Here is a 20361-nt window from a genome sequence, read left to right on the forward strand (position 1 = left end):
TTAATTTGGCTCTAAGTGTTTTCTCCAGACTATATATGAATTGTGTCCTTTTAAACACACAATAATTTTCTTGCAAATAAACCCCCAAGCTTTTCTGCAGTTTTCCAGGCCAAAATTCTGTTTGCCAAGTTTCATTCCAGTTATTTTTTTGCACAGTTAGAAGTTTCTCAGTTTTGTGGTTACAGAATTGCTGACAAACACAGTTGTATGCAATGGTGTGTATTAGTTACGAGCATTCAGTTCATTCTTTCCTTTTACGGTCATTCTTTCATTAACTTAGTCTCACTCTCTGCTGTTTATGATACCAACACTCTTCGCTTACTTAATTAATTTATTTCCTTAAATGACACCCCTGTCCCAAGGACAGTGTCTTTACTGCAGTGCAGTGATACTGCTCCTTCCCTTACCCCACTAACTGCCAGTAGAAACCAAATTATTTACGTTTGTGGTGCTACTCATGGATTCAAAGCCTTCCATTGTTTGGCTGAGCTGGTATTTAGTTAGCCTTGCCTGCTGCCTGTGTGCAGCGTATCCAGCTATGGAAATGACCACATTGCATATAATCGTCCTTTCTCTCCCTCCTCAGCCTTCCTCCAGCTCCAGCATGTGAGTTTGGATTGCAATGTTCCATCTGTGAACTAAATATTTCTCTTTATCATACAATATGACTTTTTAAAAAACTCAGAAATGCATGTGACTCTATATTGCTTCCAGAGCTGGTAGGCAACATCAGCATTCCACAGCTGTCTGAGTGAGCCAAATTTGGAAGCAGAGTAAATCCGAGTAGTCTGGCTTTGGACTCATAAAAATAATGCCTCTGGCAGAAAGAGCACTCATCGTGTTCAGAAGTGTCCTTTTAGTATTGCCTTCAGATTTCTCACTAGTTGTCATAGTCTGTGTCTTCAAGATGAGAGTATTGCTTCTGGCATGATACATCAGTAAACTTTAGTAACTGCAACAAGGTGTTGCCTCTGAAACTCCTTTGTTAGTGCATGCAGTCAGGGGCACGCAAAAGTGGCAGTTCTAACATGAGCAACGTATCCAAACATGTCTACACTGCCCCACATAATCCTGTGTGAAAAAATCCAAAAGTAACACTGACTAAAGGTGCAGAGCAATACCCTGGTGCAACTGAGAAAGGGGATATAGTAATTTGAACATGCTTAAACACAGAGCTTCTCTTCCTCTCCCCTCTCCACCCTCCAAAAAAAGAAAGTGCAAAGGCTGCCACTCTGAATAGTTTGAAGTTCTTTAGAGCTCCTTGATTCAGACATCCTCTTTAGAACTAATGAGTATTAGTATTGGCATAATACTGTAAAAAATAGCTTCTGCTGGCTTCTTCCTTGGAGAGGGCTGACTGCTTTTTTCCTTCAATTTTAATGGAGGTGGATACTCGAGAAGGCATCTCAGGCAATTAATATTTTTTTTTTCCTAAAACCATCATGGTTGTTCTAGAATCAACAAAATTTTATGATGTAAGTTATTGAAGTCTTAGGGTTCCTCAGTTCTCAGTACTGCTACCATGTGCACTGCCTGCAGTATGAGGTAGAGAAAGAGAGATTTCTCAAATTCTTATATGTCCTCTGTGAACTAGGTGAGCAGCTTTGCCACCAAGATAGAGCCATGAGCTGCACTCCTTCCATACACATCCCCCCGCTCTTATTTGTTGACATATCTCTCAGATGTTCTGTCCTAGGAGGAGAAAGAGGGAGCAAATATTTTCCCTCTGGATCAGGAAATGGATGTTTGATGGGAGCTTGAGTGAGTTTGTTCACTTCATCCCCACCTGACTACCTGCTGCCTCTTTTTGGAGTTTGTTAAAAGAAAACACCGCGCAGTTAATTTAACAAATCCTTTCAAAGAGGCAGAGAGGAAGCACTCAGAAGACAGCAGGGTGGGGAAACCAGTAAACTGTTTGTGCTTAATATAGTGAAATGCTGCGCTTGGAGCTACAGTGTCAGAATTTTGTGGCCAGAATTAAGGCAAGTGGGGAAAGTCATTACTCTTACATTATAAATAAATGGCAAACAGCTCTTTTAGTATTTCTTTCTGTATCATCCAATCTAGATCACTGCTTTTTTTGTTAGTGTAGGAGTTTCTTTTTTTTGTTTGGTTTTCTTTTTTGTTTGAGCCAAATTAAAAAAAAGCACTAAACAACCAACAAACAAAAAACAAACAAACAAACCAACTGAAGCAGGAGCTATATTTCCATTACATGTGTGGCTGAACTGTGTGGAGTGATAGTCTGAGGCAGGCAAAACTGTGAATCTTTTGAGGAGTATTAACTATGCAGCTCCTTAATTCTAGACTTCTCATGTGTGTATATGATAATTTTTTCTGAAGTTCTAGTCTCTCTTGCTTCCTTTAATTTCTGAAGTAAAACTTTCTTTTGGATCTTTGTTACACTCAAGTTACTGCAACACAATATGGAATTCAATTCAAAGTGTTTGCTTTGGTACTTTTGACTGCTATAGGAGCTTAATGAAACATCTGTAAGCAGAATTGAAGCCAGTTTAATATTGCACTCCTATTACCGTAAAATATAACCTCAAATTATTTCAGGCAGGGCATAATACTAGTAACCATGGAAACTTTGCTTGAGGACTTGACAGGATGGGGCATCTGGTAGGCTCACTTACTTGAAGGCAGGAAAGAATTCTGGGTTGTGATTTGGATTTAAGGGGGAGAACTGCTGAGGAGAGAAGCTTAATCTTGGTGCAGCAGTGTCTGCACCTAAACATTAAGTCTGGTTGGTGCATATTTGTTATGAACTTCTTAATCATGTTGGACAACTCATATATTTTTATTAAAATTTTCCTATTCTTGGCTAAAAAAATCTGGGGTTGTTTCTTCTGCGTCTTTTTAGAGTTGAGTTCTTGGTTGGGTTGGGGTTTTGGGGAGTTTATGATGTTTTAGCTTATTTGTTTGTGGTTTTTTTTAAGAAAGTGGAACATTCCATAGGAAAAAAAATACTTACTAAGACCTATCAGAAGAGGGGGAGGAAAAAATGTCATATGTGTTTTGGTTGTTTTGTTTAGATTTTCAATGCCTGACTGAATATTTTGAGCTGAGTACTTTATTGGTCTCAATTAACAGAAACTAGGGCTGATGAGAGGGAACCCAAATCCTTGTCTCTAATCTTACATATTCTAGTATTAAATTCTCTCATGTTTTAATTAAATACATTGAACACAATTAAGAAAACCTTGGCAGTTTTGCCATGGAGGAGGCCAACATCAGGCACCAGGACTGTTCATGCTGATGGAAGTGTTCTGAAATTCTGGGGCCCAGCTTGAAGAACTTACTAGTTAGTTGGTTTTGAAAATGTGATTTCTGGTGCCTTTGTGGTACCCTGGCTTTTACTGTTCAGCTCACAAAGACAGTGAGTGTGTGTAAGAGCAGCTTATTTCTAGGCTAATCATTATGTAGAACATTATATTTTGTGTTGGTTTCGTGTGACTCCGGCTTAGGAACAATGGTTTTTTAACTTTATGGTTTCTCAGGCAATGATGCATGTTTCGACCTGCATGGAATGTGGCTTCCCATCCATGTGGAGTGACTCATTCTTCACACTTGTTGGGGCAAAGGACTATATCAGAAAGTATTATGTGTTAAAATCTATGAATAAGCTTCTCTCTAGAATTTACAAATTCTGAGCTGGCATGCTTTTTCTGGTCCTGAAGAGGTATAAAAGTCACAGCTCTTAACAAGATTTGATGCTTATTGCTCAAATCAGAGCTGTTAACAAAACTATGAGCTCTAGTACTGTTTAGGGAGGTTTTAGTGATTACTGAACAAAAAAAGGGATTAAATGTCTTCCATCTTTGTCTCGCTTTCCATATACACAATCATTTCAAGCATACAGATTGAATGAAGTCTTTGAAAAGAAAAAAAAGTCTGTACAAGTTACGTTTAAGGTGTGCTTTGCTTAACTTTAGGTTCCTTTATGGAACAAATTCCATTTATGTTACTTTTTTAAAGAGAGAGTCTGGAAACTTGTGGACCTTTGGTTTTGTTTTGTGTATGTCAATAAGAATGGATACAAATATTCCAGCTCTGAACATACATCCTTATAAGGGACAAGGAAACCAGCTAATCCTGCCACATGAGCGTTTTAGGTAATAATGTCATGTGATAACATAATTGTCTTGCCTACTTGGCAGCTTTTTTAGATGAAGCTGGTTCAAGATTAGCTAAGTGACTTATTTTAGCATTTCTTGCAATAACATGTTAGTAAGATGTCTTTTTACATAAGACATCTGGAACTGCTTGTGGAGTTTAAACATCCTCTGATGCCCTGTAGAGATATAAATAGAAGCAGAAGAAAGAGAATGGCCAGCCTGTCTACATTTGGAGAAAATGCCATCTGGTGCCAGAGCAAGGGCAAAAGACTGCCTGGATTCAAGAACCAGATAACAAAGAGGGCTGAGTGCTGGTAGGGTCACTCTCAAAGGCAGACATCCCAGAAGTAAAAGGGCAGCCTTTTTTTAAGGCTAAGTGCTCTATCCAACTTTGCTCCTATGCAGGAAATGTTATTAACAAAATTCACAGTCCTTGACTTTTCTCTTCTGAAGACTTTACAGTCATAGCATTTTGATAGCTTGTCATTCAGGTTTCATATTAAGATTTTTCAGAAATTGATGCTTTAAAACAGAAACTAAATAAGATTATAATTTATTGGGGTTGTTTGTTTGAAATGCCTCAGTAAGATTAAAGAGAGTTCTATCTTTAAGTAGTTGATTTGGTATGTGCAGCCCATCTCACGTGCTCCCACTTGTGTTTTCCCAGTTCACTGCTCCGCTATGGTGGAAACCTTTCCCTTCAGAGTGCCATGAGCGTCCGGTTCAACAGTAATGGCACCCAGCTGCTGGCCCTGCGCCGGCGCCTGCCCCCGGTGCTCTACGACATCCACTGCCGGCTGCCTGTCTTCCAGTTTGACAACCAAGGGTACTTCAACTCCTGTACTATGAAGAGCTGCTGTTTTGCAGGTGATCGTGATCAGGTAATAAGCAAGCAATGGTGCCCTGAGTCTCCAGAGTTTCCATGACTGTTTGAGAACACCTCTGTAAGGGTGTCTTTTTTCTGATTCAAGAGATAAGGAAACAAGTCACGCACAGGCTTATTCAGAACTGTTTTGCAATGTGGGTTCTGAAAGAAGGAAAACATATACCAAAACACATGAGAAGTTTTACCTTTTGTTTGATGTGATCTAATACTTAGTGGAAGATTATATTCAGAAGAAAATACTTGCTTCCTTTTTAGGCCCAATTAATACAATGTTATCTACTCACTTACATGTGATAAGGAAGTATCTTCCATGCATTTCAATTTTGTTATAGAGTGACGTAGAGGCAATCCCCAAAAATGCAAATATTGTGTATTTATAGAGTTATTAATTCTTATTTCAAATTATAATGTTTCTCTTTTAATACTACACTACTAGATCAGGTAGAATAGGTCTTTGTAGGTCAATGTTCTGTAAGTGGTGAAGGCAGGAGGTTAGGAAGGAATAGTTGGTTACTTCACTGAGGCAGGGCCCTGTCCCTACTACTGATCACAAAGAAATAGGTCACACATAATGTGGCTAACAGAAGTTCATGTGATTCTAGAGCCAGATATTTTCTTTGGACAGCAGTATTTAATGTGTTTGATAACCAAGCACTATTTAAGGACAAAAGATGTATTTTCAAGCTATGATAGTATCAAACTATGATCTAAAAGTTTCCTAACTGTCATCAGCAAAATTTCTGCAGTCAGAATTTCATCACTAATTCTATTGCTGCTGCTGCAGGAGGCAGAGTTGAGCTTCTTTCAGATTGCAAGTAGGAAATACATTCATGTCACTGAACTTGAGCACTGTTCCATAGTTTTGTTGAATATTTTTTGACAGGAGTGTGAAAATGTGATAATGGAACTCAAAACAATTGAACGGCTTACTATAAAGCATGGGAAAACACATGTGTTGGTTAAGAATACCACTGATAATTTGTGGTCCATTATTTAGTAGGCCTAAAGATAACACACTTTTTCTCCTCTGGAACTGTAGAGCTGTATACACTCTGACACATAAATTAGCTTCTCATTTGTTACTAAAGATGTAGAGAAAAGTCTTAGTATATGTTGCTCTGCTTTCTAAGGCATTTTCTTATGGGTATGCTATTAACAGGAGGAGTATGTCTGTTCTGTATCAGGCTGATGTGATATACTTCAGGAGCCTGCATTTTAAAAAAACCTGTGTTCTTGTGGCTTAACAGACCTTCTGTTCAAATAAGTAGCAGTACATAATGCTGCTAATGAGTTGGAAATCAGAGCAAAAGACAATTGTATTCTCTCATAAAACTCTACGATGTTAATAGGGAAGATGAAGTTTTATATGGAATGTTAGAAAGATGTGGAATTTGACATTTAGACATAAGCTCATACCCGTCTTCTAACTGGAAGGAAAAATTATAATGAATTCAGAAAATGCCAACACATGCTCCAATTCTGTCTGAAACTATCCAGTAATGTTTAAATTCAGTGGCTAAGACTCGTAACACTATGGATAGTCCTTAGGAATGCCCCTTATAGAGAACCCAATTCCAGTTGCAGGTATATCTAGAAAAGAAGGTTAGAGTTGGAACCTAGTGTAAGATAGGGTAAATAAATAAATAACAGGTTTTTTGAATTTTGCCTTTTTATACAGCTAGTATGCTTTTATATAATGTATGCAAGTCTTCACCCCTGCAAATCAGAATTCATCAAAAGAAGAAATAATTCTGTATCTAATTTAATCTGGCTTCAGTCACATCTCCCTTTTAATATTGCTCTTCTTGGCCTTTATAAAGAATGTCTTTCATTTGAGATCCATAGAAAGTAAGCTTCACAGAATACCTTGCTTGTATTTTCTCATAGGATCAAAATTTTGTGTGGGCTAAGGCACATTTGAAGGGACTTGAGGATAAGAAAGTTGCTTTCAAATTGTGAGTGGCACTTCTGATAGGAAGGCTTCTTTAGCAGTTTTTTCACATTGAACCTCCAATTTTCTCTGTATTCAATTCTTCTGTTCATCTTTATTAAATTTGATCTTTTTTTCTCTTTTAAACTGTCTTAGATAGGTTTTACCTTTCTTACAGAGCACAGTGAATTAAAAATGGAGTCTCTTGTGTTCAAAAACTATTATGTGTTGTCTGCACACATACCATACAATTGCATTTCTATACTATTTTTTAGCTCTAATAAGAAAGGATTATCCTTAACTCATCACTGCTTAGAATGCAATTGTATTGGGAAAAAAGTGAGCAGCTGAAAGGGGAAGGCCTTTCTTGTCCAGCACAGGTGATTGTAAGACCTTTCACTGTTACCACTTCCTAACTTGGCAGCAGCATTTACTTATTTTCCTGGGTTAATACCTGGTACTGACACTCAGAGAGCTCTGACAAGCATTTGGATGTGGTATAAGGATCAGAAGATGGATGAGAGATAGGGAGATGGCCTTTCAGCTCTGTGAGACTCAGCTCCTCACAGAACTATAGCCTTTGCTAATCTTTCTCTGAAGTTTGTACATAGAAAATGGTTTGCTCACAGGAAGTTTTCTTGTAAATTATGGCCATCAGGGTATAAAACCCTGTAACTGTTAGCTTTAGGTTGCCTTTGGAAACTTGTTTTAATAGAGCAGTGAAAATCTACTGTAAAGGTAAATAACACCCTGTTCTGTATGTATTGCATTCCGGAATGGCAAAAATGAGCAGATTCTGAGCTGCAAGGACACAACTCAAGAGTTCTTTTAGAGATTGACCTTATATCTTGAGAAGTCAAATGTTTAAGTTCCCAAAATGACCAGAAATGTTGTTCTTACTTTGGCAAAGGTATGTGTGTTAAATTGATGAAATTTCTTTGCAGAAGCAAAACACAGACTACTAGTTGGGGAACACTTTGATTGGTTTGTTTGATGGAGGATAGACTTTCTAATACTTCCTCAGTATTGTTCTTTTTTTTTTTTAGTGCTCACAGATTGTGACAGGTACTCAAAAGGACTTGGAGCCAGAACTCCTGATATGTCACTCTAGAGGGAAGCCTGCTACTAGCAGGCATGCAGTGATCTGTATTACCACATCTTTTACTGGAGCATCTGAGATGCAAGTAGATTGAAACCTCTTAGCAAAGACTGATATATCATTAGTGCTTTAAGGTACAAAATGTAGGTAGACACACTTTGTAGCTGCAATTATTTTCTTGTTTTTTAAATTTTAAGAACACGTTCTGAAATATATTGATTATTATATTGATTTTGAGTTGTTGAAGGTATTGTGGGCTGCAGCACAAGCTAAGTGAGAGATCTTAGGGGATGAACAGCTTTGTTTCTCTTTGTTGCCTTGCAAACTATTGTTTTCTTCCAAAAGCATTATTGTCCTAGTCCTTGTGAACCTGATTTCAAAGTCAATGAGCAGTGTATATGTGTATATATATATAGTATATACATAGTCATTTTTCTTAGAAATGCCACAGTCATGCTTTTCTTGTTTCTTGCAACTACCAAAACTTGAGAGGCATTGTTCAGCTGATACTTTATTCCCAGCCATCTAAATCTGCCTTCATTTGCTTCTCTCAGAACTTTTTCTTTTGTCCTTGTCATTGGAGTAATGACCTAATTCACATGACACCATTCTGTCTACTCTTTGAAGAAGAGCTCTGATATTGGTTGATAAATGGGTTAAAAATGGTATGGTGCTTGCATTATCCAGGAGCTCACTTGAGTCATACAGCTGTGTAGGAGAGGAAGGGTAAGATCAAGCATGGGTGTATCAAGCATGACTCTCAGCTTCCCACTGCCTTTGTTGGCTGTAGAGATCTGTGTGAGAACATAATTTATCCATCCTTCTGGGCATCCATGTCCAGAATTTTAAAAACAGTTTATTTATAACTCAAGTCCCACTGAGTTTAGTATGCACAAGTGTTTGATTACATACAAATATTAAATGTGTGGGACTCTCCAGCCATGTCACAATGCTGGGCAAGTTTCTGTTCTTGTCAGATTTAGAATTTGGGAAATGTTGATTAAATACAAAGGATTTTTAGTTGCTAGACTGGTATAGAAAATATCTTCTTGTATCTGAGGATACAGAAAGTATTGCAAGATTTTAGGTACCCAAATGTGGTTTTAAGTGTGGGAGCCTCAGAGGCTATAGTGATAGGCAACAGCAAAAAAAAAAAAATTAAATAAAAATAAAAGTCACAGAAAGAAACCACAAAATGCAACCACTCTCCAAGCTAAAATAGTTCAAAAGGTTTTCTTGCTCAAGAATTGTTGCCTGTGTCACAATGATGAATGCTATCGGTTCATTCCTGGTTTTTCCCTGTGTAGATAATACGAGGCTCTATAACGCTTGTGGTTGTAAAATCAACTGCGTATTGCCTGTTTAGAAAAGGGGGGGGGAGAGGAATAAATTGTACCCTGTGAATCAAACAAAAAGTGTCTTGACTCTGGCATGCCCTCAGACATTACATCACCGCTCAGCCTTTTCTGTTGACATTACACTGGTACAGGAGGGTTTCAGGAATGCACTGCTCACAGTCCTGCAAGGCTGCTCTGGCTCCCTATAAAGTTACAGCCCTCATTATGTTGCAATCCGTGTTCTAAATAGCCCTGGTTAGGGACAAGTCAGCTTTTCGGAGGACAGAATTATTGTATGAATGGAACTCTTCCAAAAACAAGGTTAGCTGTATAGGTGCCAGGAGTCTTGTATGGTTGTATGTTGCCTTTGTAAAGAAAGAGAACTGTTTTTCAGTGGTGTTCTTTGTGTCATATAATTTGAATGTCATTTTTCATGGGAAGTAGTGCTTATTGATGTCTAGGTTAAAGAACTAGCAAGAAGAAAGGTAATTATTATTTTAGAGAATATATTGTAAATTTCCTGTGCATGAAAAACATCCAAATGAATAGTAGCTTATTGCAGTCAGCATTTATTAATATATGAAAAGCATTCCGTGTGCAAATATGTTGCTGTGCTTGGATAAAAAGAAAATCGATGTCTTACCCTGTCTTAAATTTGGTTTCCTCCAAGAATTACTGATGACACTGTATTTTGGTTTTTTCTTTATCTGAATAACAGTTTAAATTCCAGCTCTATGCATAATACATACATACAAAGTCCAGGCATGAGAAAATTATGTGACATTATTTATTCTTTTTTTTCCCCCATTGTTTTTGGTAATTGACATTGGGAAGGTCATACTGAAAATGCCTCTTCAAAGTCAAGGTCTGGACAGCAGGAGCTATGAGTTTTCTCTAACCCTTCTTGTTCTGATTCCCTCTTCCCTCATTCCTGGTGCATCCTGCCAGCCCCATTTCCTGTCTCCCTTTTCTTCTGCATTCCTATAAGCCCTTGGGGGAGGTTTTCAGATGTCTGCCCAGCCATACACAAGCCCAAAAGGACCCATCCTGAAACTAAATTCTGGTGGAGTAGAACTCAGACTCAGGAGACTTTGATTTTTGCAGTCTTTTTGTTCCTCATAGTACATTCACAGGAGATCTGTAGTTAGTAGCACTTCTCATATGCTCAGATAAACTTGTTGATTTCTTTGTAATGTAATAGAAATATTTTCCCTGCCATAGAAATCCTCACTAAGGAGTTCTAAGTTGCTTTCATTGATAAATAAAATTCTTGTTATGGCCTTTCTGCGCTGCAAAAAGACAGTTATAAAAATGTTGATGGATTGTTCCCAATGATGCCTCTGTAAGCATTTGAAACTGCCCCACACAGAGTTGGCTGTGGATGCTTGTAAGATTAGGGATTTCTGGAATGAGAATGCAAATTTTTTGCTTTGAAATATATGTACTAGAAACAATTTGTATTTCTCCAGTCTGCTATGTCGCAGCTTTACGTTTTCAGGTTCATGAGATAGGCATGCTTCTTACTGAGGAACAAAGTTTCTGTTGTTAAAAAGACTTTTGGACTCACCTGTTTGATTCTCAGGATGAGATGGAAAACTTTTAAGCTTTCTTTTTGTGCCAGTTTCAGCTTCTTGAAAAAAGTCTCCTAGGAGTATAGGGCAGTATGTAAAGAGTACAGGCTGACCTGGCTAGTGTGAAAAAAGATGTCTGTCTTCAGTGTTGTGAGCCCTCTTTGAATTTGTTAAATATTGAAAAAAAACCCATAATTTGTGTCCCAGAATTTATTATAAAGTAGAAGATAAAAGGTTTGTAGATACCTTGTAGGTAAATTCTTTTCTTAGCCACAAGTTTTCCAAAACACATCTCAGAGAGAGCTTCCTCAGTTATGTCTCCCCTTATTTTAGTTTTTTCTTTGAAGGACAGGAATAAGAGGTCGGTAGCTTGCACAGGTGACTGCTCATTGTTTTGTCATCTGCTGGTTAACTGCCTTGGAGAGAAGAATCTCTTGTTGGTGACAATGAGAGCTGCTGCAAGGAAGCAGCCGCTCGGACTGGGGTTGCAGTTTGAGGTACTAGCAAGGCAGTGTGCCCTTGAGGGGACATCCTGTACTTCCCTTGGGCTGTGCTGGCACCCATCTGACCCTATAGAATCTGGCTGAAATGCATAAATGGCTGTACTATATTGAATGACTCATGACAATTTGTATGAGGTTTTACTGCTGTAGCTACTGAATCAAACCACTGCTGTTAGGGGTTCCAATGTTAACACAAGACATGTGGGTGGGAACAGACCTGCTGAGGAAGTCAGCCAGTGATGATTTCAGCAGTCTTTCAAGCTGTACTCAGTGGGAATTCTATACTAAAAACCTAGATTCATCAACATAAAGGTACCAGTCTGACAGATCAGGAATCACAAAGAAATGGAAATCCTTTATTGACTGTTGACCTTAATTGCTTTGCCTTGTTGTTTCCTTGCTTGTTTGCTTCTTGATGCTTTTGAAATGGGAAAAAGTCTCTTCTTCCTCCATAGTTGTGTCCCTACCTTGTTTCCCATCTGGTTAGTAGATACTCTAACAATTGATGAATTGAAGGTAAATCTGTGGGTTTTCTACCTGCAGGAAATGCAGAGAACATGAAATTATGATCAAATTGTAAATTATCAGTAATATTTTTTTAATGGAAAAATAGCAGGGGAAGCTTTTGTTATAAGATGTGTAGAGCAGTCTTGACACCACAAAAGGTCTAGAAGCAGTATAAAAATTTTTGTTTGTATTCTGTCAAATACTTCTCATACAAAACATAATGTATAACAAGACTGGTGTTCAGGGTTGCAGTTTTTATATACATACATTTCTATATAAACACAATCACACACAAATATACATGTGTGTATGAAACGTGTATGTATACATGTATGTGTATATACATGTGTGTATGTGTGTATGCTTATCCCCCTTGAAATAGTTCCATGAGAAGTAGATTGTCATGTTCACACTAGGATTTTGTTTGGTTCAAGGATTACTTTCCTTTTGGTTTTCCTGATGTTTAGTTAGTAGCATGTATCTATGGTACTGCTTTGTTTTCAGTGGCTACTTACAGGGTATCTCTCTCCCCTCGGTGTAACAGCTGCCCTTTTTTAAAAGAATATTTCTAGACAGACCATAATTCTGGAATCTTTAGCTTCTATATTAAATTTAAAATTGGCTGTTAGGCTTAGAAGTTCTTGGAGACAGAGAGCTGTTGCAAAGAACAAAATGGCATAATCCCTGTTTACTTAGGAAACCTTTCCTCCTTGGATAAATACACAGTTTTTTATATTCTACATGTAAATGGATTCTTTTTCCACAACTGATTGCTGTGAATTCCAGTCTCTTTTGGACAAACAATATTTTTCAGGCTTCAGTGATGCTTCATGTCAAACTGTGTTTTCTTCAATTCTTATCAGTGCATATTCCACCACAGAAGTGATGCGCAAATCTCGAGGAATTAAGATTTGAGCCTAGCAGATTGCCCCAAACCAGATTCTTTATCTATTGTCATAAGAAAATAACCAAAAGTCTACACCCCACCCATTAATTATGTTATGTTACAGGTAAAAGAGAGGGCCTGTACATCCTGTCTCTTAAAGGACATATGCAAAGTACCAGCCTAACTGTTTCAAATTTGGATACCTCTGTGCTTCTTCCCCAGCACGTGGGTTTTACACTACTTGTAGAAGCTAGGGGACAGCTCAGTAAAACCCTGAGAAAAATTCTGTCTGCTCTGATCTTTTCTGCCCCAAGTCTCTTTGGCCCCTCTGAAGAAAGGGCAGACGTTCCCAAGTGAGTGGGAATTGAGATTTAAGAAGTTCAGTCTCTTTCAAAACTGTAAACAGCAGCATGAAATTCGAGTCTGACAAGCATTTTCCTGCTATTACCTTAGCAGTACTTGCTTTTCAAATGGTTATAATTTCTGTGCCTTTTTCTGTTGTTTGTGCATTTATAATTATATGGTGATGGTGCTTTGTGATTACTGTATTTAAGACAGGCTCCTACATTTTTCTTGTTCTCCCCTACATTAGTAGGGCTATTCAAGAGACTTGCTCATACATTTGGAAACATGATCCATGTCTACTAGTCATTTATCTAAGGCCAAAATCTCAAAAATCTCTCTGATATAGGTCATAAGCAATAGGACATTTTATGGGAGCAGGAAATATTGGAGACTAAAATAAGGTGTGATTTAGATAAAATTTTATTGGAATAATCCATATTTAGTAGCACCTAAGGAAATGTAGCTTGTGGGATTTTAAATGCTTTCAAAGTGGCAGTGCTATGAACAAAAAATAAATTCCCTAGAGTGGTAGTACTCTGCAAAATGCAATGCTAATGCTACTGTTACTAGAGTACAGAAGCAGATTAGATCTTCCTTTATTTATAACAACTGCTGTAATTTCCTTGGGGAGAGAGAAAAAGAGAAGAGTTACAATGGAATGAGTGGGGAGTGCTAGTCCACTGTAATTCTCGGATTTCTGATGGTGGTTCATTTTAAGCATTTTATGCGTACTTAAAACTCAGTCTGAATTGGTGTACTCTCCCAGGAGCTGACTCTAACCATGCCTGAGAGTTTTCTTCCTTCTAAGGCAAACTTCCGAATCAGCAGCTCATAGTCATCTGGAAGCCTTTTCCTGTCATTGTTGCTAGCAGCTGGGCATAGAAGCTGACTGTGCCCTTCTAAAAAAACTCCAGTATTAACAGCAACTGTTTTTTCTGTCTAATCTTGTGTTCCCGTGTATATTGTAAATGTTGATTTCTGAAGTCCTGGTCAGATACAGCAGCAAAAAGGCAGACAATGAAACAGGTGGATTTAATATTAGTCTGTTCCCCCCAGACATCTGAGCTCATGCAGGGTCTGGTCTGATTCCTAATTCAGCACTGCAGTGGTTCTTGAGTTTATGTTCAGCTTGAGTTTGTCTTTAGGGGGGAGGGTAGAAGGAGGACAGTGCTTGATGTCTTAGCTACTTAGTTGTTTCTGTGAGTACATATGCTTTCGGCCTCCCCCTGGCTTGCCACTGTGATTTGATTATCTGGGCTTTTGTTCTTAAAGTGAGTGAATAGAAGGTGCTCTGCTGGGAATCTATCCCCTCAGGACCAAAAATCCTTGTTCACAATTAATGGGGAGTCTAAACATCTGCAGGATGACATTCTTTCATCTGCTCTTCCTCAAGCCCTTCTATTTTTTCATTTCTGTTCCTTTATTTTAAGAAGTCTACTCCATTCCTCAGGATTTAGCCTTATTAACTAGAGAGTTTGGTGAACTTAATAGTAATTATTTCTTCGACTTTTCTAGTAGTAGGGACTGACTTTTTCATTTTCTTAAGCCTTATTCTACAACTGTGAACTAGTGTAGTGAACTATAGGCTTATTGTTATATTAGTAATGAATATATCAAAGAAACATTTCCACAAATGGTCCTGTAAATGTCCTAGTAACATCAGTCCAGCTGTGCTCTCTAGAGGCCTTAGGTTCTGATTGTCTTGCACAGAGAGTACTAATTGAAATTGAGGATTGTTTTCCAAATGTCATGCAAGTCACATCAGGCATGTTTCTGGCTTTGGCAGCTTGGGTGTCCACCCTTGAAGCTTCATGTGGCACATTGTTCTTGCAATGGCTGCAGTAATGAGGTTGTCCTGGCAATCTCTTGGTCTTGACCAGAAAAGCTGCTTTCTACTTGTCAGACCTATATCACCTAGTCTTACAGAAAAAGACAAAAGGAATGCATTTGGGAATTTAATTCTATGTTGTGAGAACAGCAGGAAAACTTATACCCCAGAGGTATCCTTACAGGGAAAGAGAAGGGAAAACAATTCTGGCTGCTACAGTGGTGGCCATGTAATGGCAGAGATACAAAATACTTGGATACTTTGTGGAATAGGATCAATTTCTGGTGATTATTGGCAGGCCTAACCATCAAAATAAAATTTAATTTTATATAAAAAGTTCACTACTCACAGCACATTGCTTACAACATCAAACTTGTGTATATGACTTTATCAGTTAATGCTTTTGGCATTTACTAATGGTTGTCTTGTGTCAAGATTAAAGCCATAGGTACTTTTTCAGCTCAGGTTCCAAGCTGAGCTCATTCTGTGGCCAGACATAATTGCATTGCAGATGTTTAATTCATTCCTACTTATTTTCTCTTAATTCACTCCAGAATACTTTAGTCAAATGCGCTTGATCAGTGCAAATGTCATTAGGCTTGAAAATGATAATGAAGTGAAGGACTTCATGGTCCTTTTAATTGGGTAGGATTGGATTGAATATCTCTGTCATTGGGCATACACTGGAGCCATCTGGACACTGTCCCAGGAAGTCAGCTCCTAGGTGGCCCTACTTGAGCAGATGGATTGGACCAGATGACCTCCAAAGGTCCCTTCCACCCTCAGCCATTCCATGATTCTGTAAACCATTTTTAGGTACTTTGTCAATTTCTTCCTTTAAATTCCACAAATTGTTATCCCTTCAATTTATGCAAGTCCATGTGCTGAGCTGCAGATCCTGTGGTCTGTCTTGCCTTTAGTACTTGCACGAAGCTGTGATGAAGTGTAAAGTTTTCATGTGGGCACTTTCCTGACACTGTTCACTTCTGCCCCTGTAACCCAAAGCCCAACCCTAATTCACCAAGACAATTATTTCCCTTTTCATTTTGGCAGTCTGTGAAAAAAATCAGTCAGAAGAGAGCTCTGGAGATCACCTGACTTTAGTTGCTTCTCAGAGCAGAGCACATCCAAAGTCAGATCTGATTGCTCAGGGAGTTGTTCAGCTCAGTTTTGGATATGCAAGAGTGGAGATTCCATCATCTTTCTGGGGCCAAGTTGCAGTGTTTATTAGGCTCCTGAACTTGCCATTCCTTTGTGCTCAGCTGGAATTTCCCTTGCTGTGACTTGTGACTGTTGCTTCCTGGGTGTCCACTGCATGCCTCTGAGAAGAGTCTCTCCCTGGCTGCTCAGTATTCCTTTGAAGAGGGGGAGATTGTTGAGGTCCACTCTGTCCCTTCCCTGTTTCCTGGCTAAACAAAATCAGTTCCCTTAGGCTTTCCCTGCAGATCATGGGACTTCAGCTGCAGCAGCCCTCTTGTCCACTCTCTGTCCAGTTTGTTAATGTCACTCTTGTATTGGGGGACCAAGCTAGGCACAGTACCCCAGGTATGACTCCAAAAATGCCAGATAAGGGGAATAATCACTTGTCTTGACCTCCTGTTTACACTCTTGACAGCACATCAAGTTGCTGTAACTACACATTGCTCACTGCAAGGGCACTCTAAATTTTGCTATCTCCAAAGCAAGACAGAGTATACTGGGATCAATGGCCTTTGCAGGTAGTATATTGATCTGTGGGCAGTGACAAATGAGATTGCAGAGTGTTCCTCTGCAAATAATTTTGGAAGCAGGTTTGAAGGATCTCACAGACACTCCATTCCCAGCATGTATATAAGATGTTTTTTTGTCCTGTGTGCCTCGTGAAGGATATCTGAAATCTGTCACTTTGGCACCCTGTCGTTGTTGGTTTATGATATGTGAAGAGAAAAAAAAAAGAAAAAGAAAAAATGTATGGTCATAAATTCAGGATACTGCATTTTCTAGGAGTTTTTGTTACAAATCTTGTTTTTAGTCTTGTGTCCTTGGCAAACTACTTGCTGCTTCAACAACACAATTTGGTAATAAATAGTAACAATTTGCAACATCTCTATATAAATGAGACTTTATTTTTTTTTTCCACACAGCATTTCTTCAACAAAACATATTTGAGGTGCTTTCTTTCTAATTGTTGGGATGTTTCCTATATTAGCCCTAATCCTTAGAGTTTTGGCACAGCAGCTCAGCCTGCTGAGGGCTAACATTTATGAGCAGTCAAATGAAAGGGGAAGCACATATTCCTGGCACCAGCAGGTCAGTTTGGAAGGTAAATTGCCTAAGTGCTTGAACATGTTGGCTTGTAGAAATAACTTTCTGTCTTGGAAAGTATGGGTTTATGAGTGATTCTGAACTAGTGTGCACAAGCTTTTAAAGGAGCTTTTGTTTGATCAGTGCTTCTTACCTGTCAGAAAACGAGCAGAATTGCATTCATAAGTGCTTACTCACATCCTGCATTCTAAAAAATGAGGGGAAAAAAGAATGGTTGGATTATGATAGCAGGAAACCAGAGAATGGATTTTAGTGGTTCGTTATTGCATTTTTGTGACAGGAAACATCCAAACACTGCACTAATGTAATTAACATTGCAAACAGAATATATGGAAATTTATAGCCATTTTTTTCTATGATAGTGTATATTTTTTGTTTATTTGCTTCTCAGTCCTGTGTTATTCCAGAATTTGTCTCCTTACTGCTTGGTGTTACTTTGCCTGATGATTTTATGTTTCCCTGGAGAATGAAAGGCAGAAACCAGTAATATTTGAGCCAAGCAAAACAGAATTTGTCTCAAAGGTTAGAAAAGGGACAAACTGAGTCCATTTCTTTATTTTTCTCCCTTTCCCAAAACCTAGTAATAATAATAAAATGAAAAACCCAGCTTCTTGACTGTATTGATTAAACTGCAGCCTAACATTAGTGGAGGGATAGAGATTTAAACTGTCTACACCAGTATAATTGGACTTGGAATCTGCCATTGGTTGCACTATGTGTCATTTAATATCTAATTTGGGAGAGAAATAAACTGTACTCTCTGTCAATTATTGGAGAATAAGTATTTGGAGGCAAGGCACAGTTTGTGGCCTCTCAGAACTGAGAGGCGTAAAATTTTTGCCATGTCAAATGTCACCTGTCATTCCAGTGCCTGCTTGTAGTACATTAGGCTACTTTGAATTACATATTGCCTGAAGTTCTGCACAATAAAGAGATTGCTTACCATTTGTGCACTGCTGAAAAAGGGCAGCCTTCCATCTCTTCTGAGCAACTATGATCAGGAAAAAAGTTAATAGTGTGATAAATTTTTTTGGGGGGGAGGCTTTAAAGCACTTAAGACCTGCTGACAGTGAATGTTTAGCTTTGCTTTTTGTTTGGTGTTCAAGATTATTCTCAGTGACTGACTTTGATGGCTTGGTGAGTAATGGACATGACAGCTCTCTTCTTAGGTATGTGTTTGATGGAGTTTTCCTTGGTAGTTCAGGAGATGAGAAAAAATTATGGAAGTCTTCAACATCAAAATAAGACCAGAGTTGCAGGCTGAAAAATAGAGAATGTGATCTAGATCTAGACATGCTTATATTAATGCCAACCAAAATTCATAGCTTTATTTAGCAAAGCAAACATACACTTTGGGCAGTGAGCATTAGATATATGAAGTATGCTTTTCAATTTTGGTCCGTTTCTGCATGCAACATTTTTGTGCTGGTATTTCATCCCCATTTAAATGTAAATTGATCTGTGAGGTGCAAAGAATGGGCAAATTATCTTTTTTTTCCTCATTTTTAGTTTGGAAGAAGTAGATCAATAGTAAAATACCGTAATTCAGGTGATACTTTGTCATAAACTGTTTTATTTTTATTCTTAACAGTACATCCTCTCAGGATCTGATGACTTCAATTTGTATATGTGGAGGATTCCTCCGGATCCAGAAGCAGGTAAGTGTTGTTGTTCTAGATGGGGAAGGAAGTGGTGGGGAGTTGTCTTACAAAAATACCTGGTGGATTTGTCAAATAGACTGATATTTCAAAAAAACTGCTGTTCTCACTCATACTGTGAATCTAGAGCAATTCTGAGGGAAGCTGCATAGGGAGAGTTTACAGATGCATGATCCAGTGTCTGGATAGCAGTGGTCAATGCCATTTGAATGATTTATCATCATGATTTTCTTTTTTTCCCCCTTCTTATGTAATGATCATTCCTCCCATAATAAAGCTTGCAGCATAAAATGGTGCTGGGTTCACAAGGTGCTCCTTACAGCTACAGTACATTGACCTCTTTTCCCCTCTCATTCCTCTTGTACTAAAATCTTCCTGCTGATGTCCAGTGCAGAGGAGTTATGCTTTTTTTACTTTTTGGGTGGAGGAGCATGATCAGCTGGTGGAAATGGCCAGTTTTGACTAATTTCTGACCCATTCCCATGACCCATTCCCATTCCTGTACTCTGTATGAAAGTACAGGAGAGGGACGTTAAAGAAAAGCAACAGTGTGGGGACAATGTAACAATTGTATTGTGAATGCCACTGTTGGTCAGTGTCTAATTTGATGTGGTCTGATAGGGTGTAGGGTTTGGCAATAAAAGGGTTTGACACTTTAGGCCATACAATGTCAACATCTCTCTCCTGTTGAAACAAATCACTGCACTTCTAGAAGTGTGTTAAATTTTAATTGAAAGAGTCAAGACTTTCAAAACTGTACTAGTGTTTCCATTTTTAGTGGCTCTGGCTCTTTAAACTGTACATTTTAGTGGTATTCAGTACAACTGAGGGCTCTCCTGTGGTCTCAGATGCTTTAGCAATAGTGAGAGAAAATGACAAGCTGTGTTAGAGGTAAAATGAAAATATTTTTTTTCATTTTCAAAGGTTGTTAATAATAGCTGTATAATCCACAGCTGAGAGGATGAATAGCCCTCAGTTAATAGCAGGGTTTTGAGGAAAATGACATTCTAATTTTGAGATTTATGCTCAGTTAACCAGCATTTCATGTTGCAGTCCACAAGTTCTGAAGATGGTCCTGCTAAATACCAGTAGCTTGGCTTTCTATCTTTGCACTGAGTATCTAGAGATATCTTCCTGCTTTTGTTTTTATTTGTGTGATTTTCTTTTACATTTGATCCTGGTTTACTGCTACTTATGGATTTTTTCTCTTAGTTAAAACAAAGATTACATGCATTAAAGTTAGTTATTTATTTGTAAGTTTTATTATGTGGACTATAGAATTACATTTTCTGCATGCCTCCATGCTGTCCTGACCTCCTTTTTAAAATCTGGATTTGAGATTTTCTGTTTACATGGCTGTGGCGCTCTTGAAAACTTTTTTCCCAG

At 38.3% G+C, this 20361-nt stretch overlaps 1 protein-coding gene across 4 annotated transcripts in view; it reads left to right on the forward strand.

Annotated features, from left to right (window-relative positions):
* Positions 1-20361, forward strand: part of DCAF5 (DDB1 and CUL4 associated factor 5) — a 68399-nt gene that overhangs the window by 30166 nt on the left and 17872 nt on the right. For all 4 annotated transcript variants that reach the window (XM_062495867.1, XM_062495868.1, XM_062495870.1 and 1 more), the window contains exons 6-7: positions 4789-5002; positions 18909-18975. In XM_062495867.1, coding sequence (XP_062351851.1) covers positions 4789-5002; positions 18909-18975 — 281 coding nt within the window. The remainder of the gene's footprint in view (positions 1-4788; positions 5003-18908; positions 18976-20361) is intronic.

Source organism: Cinclus cinclus, chromosome 6, assembly GCF_963662255.1.
Source record: "Cinclus cinclus chromosome 6, bCinCin1.1, whole genome shotgun sequence".
NCBI classification, from domain to species: Eukaryota; Metazoa; Chordata; class Aves; order Passeriformes; family Cinclidae; genus Cinclus; species Cinclus cinclus.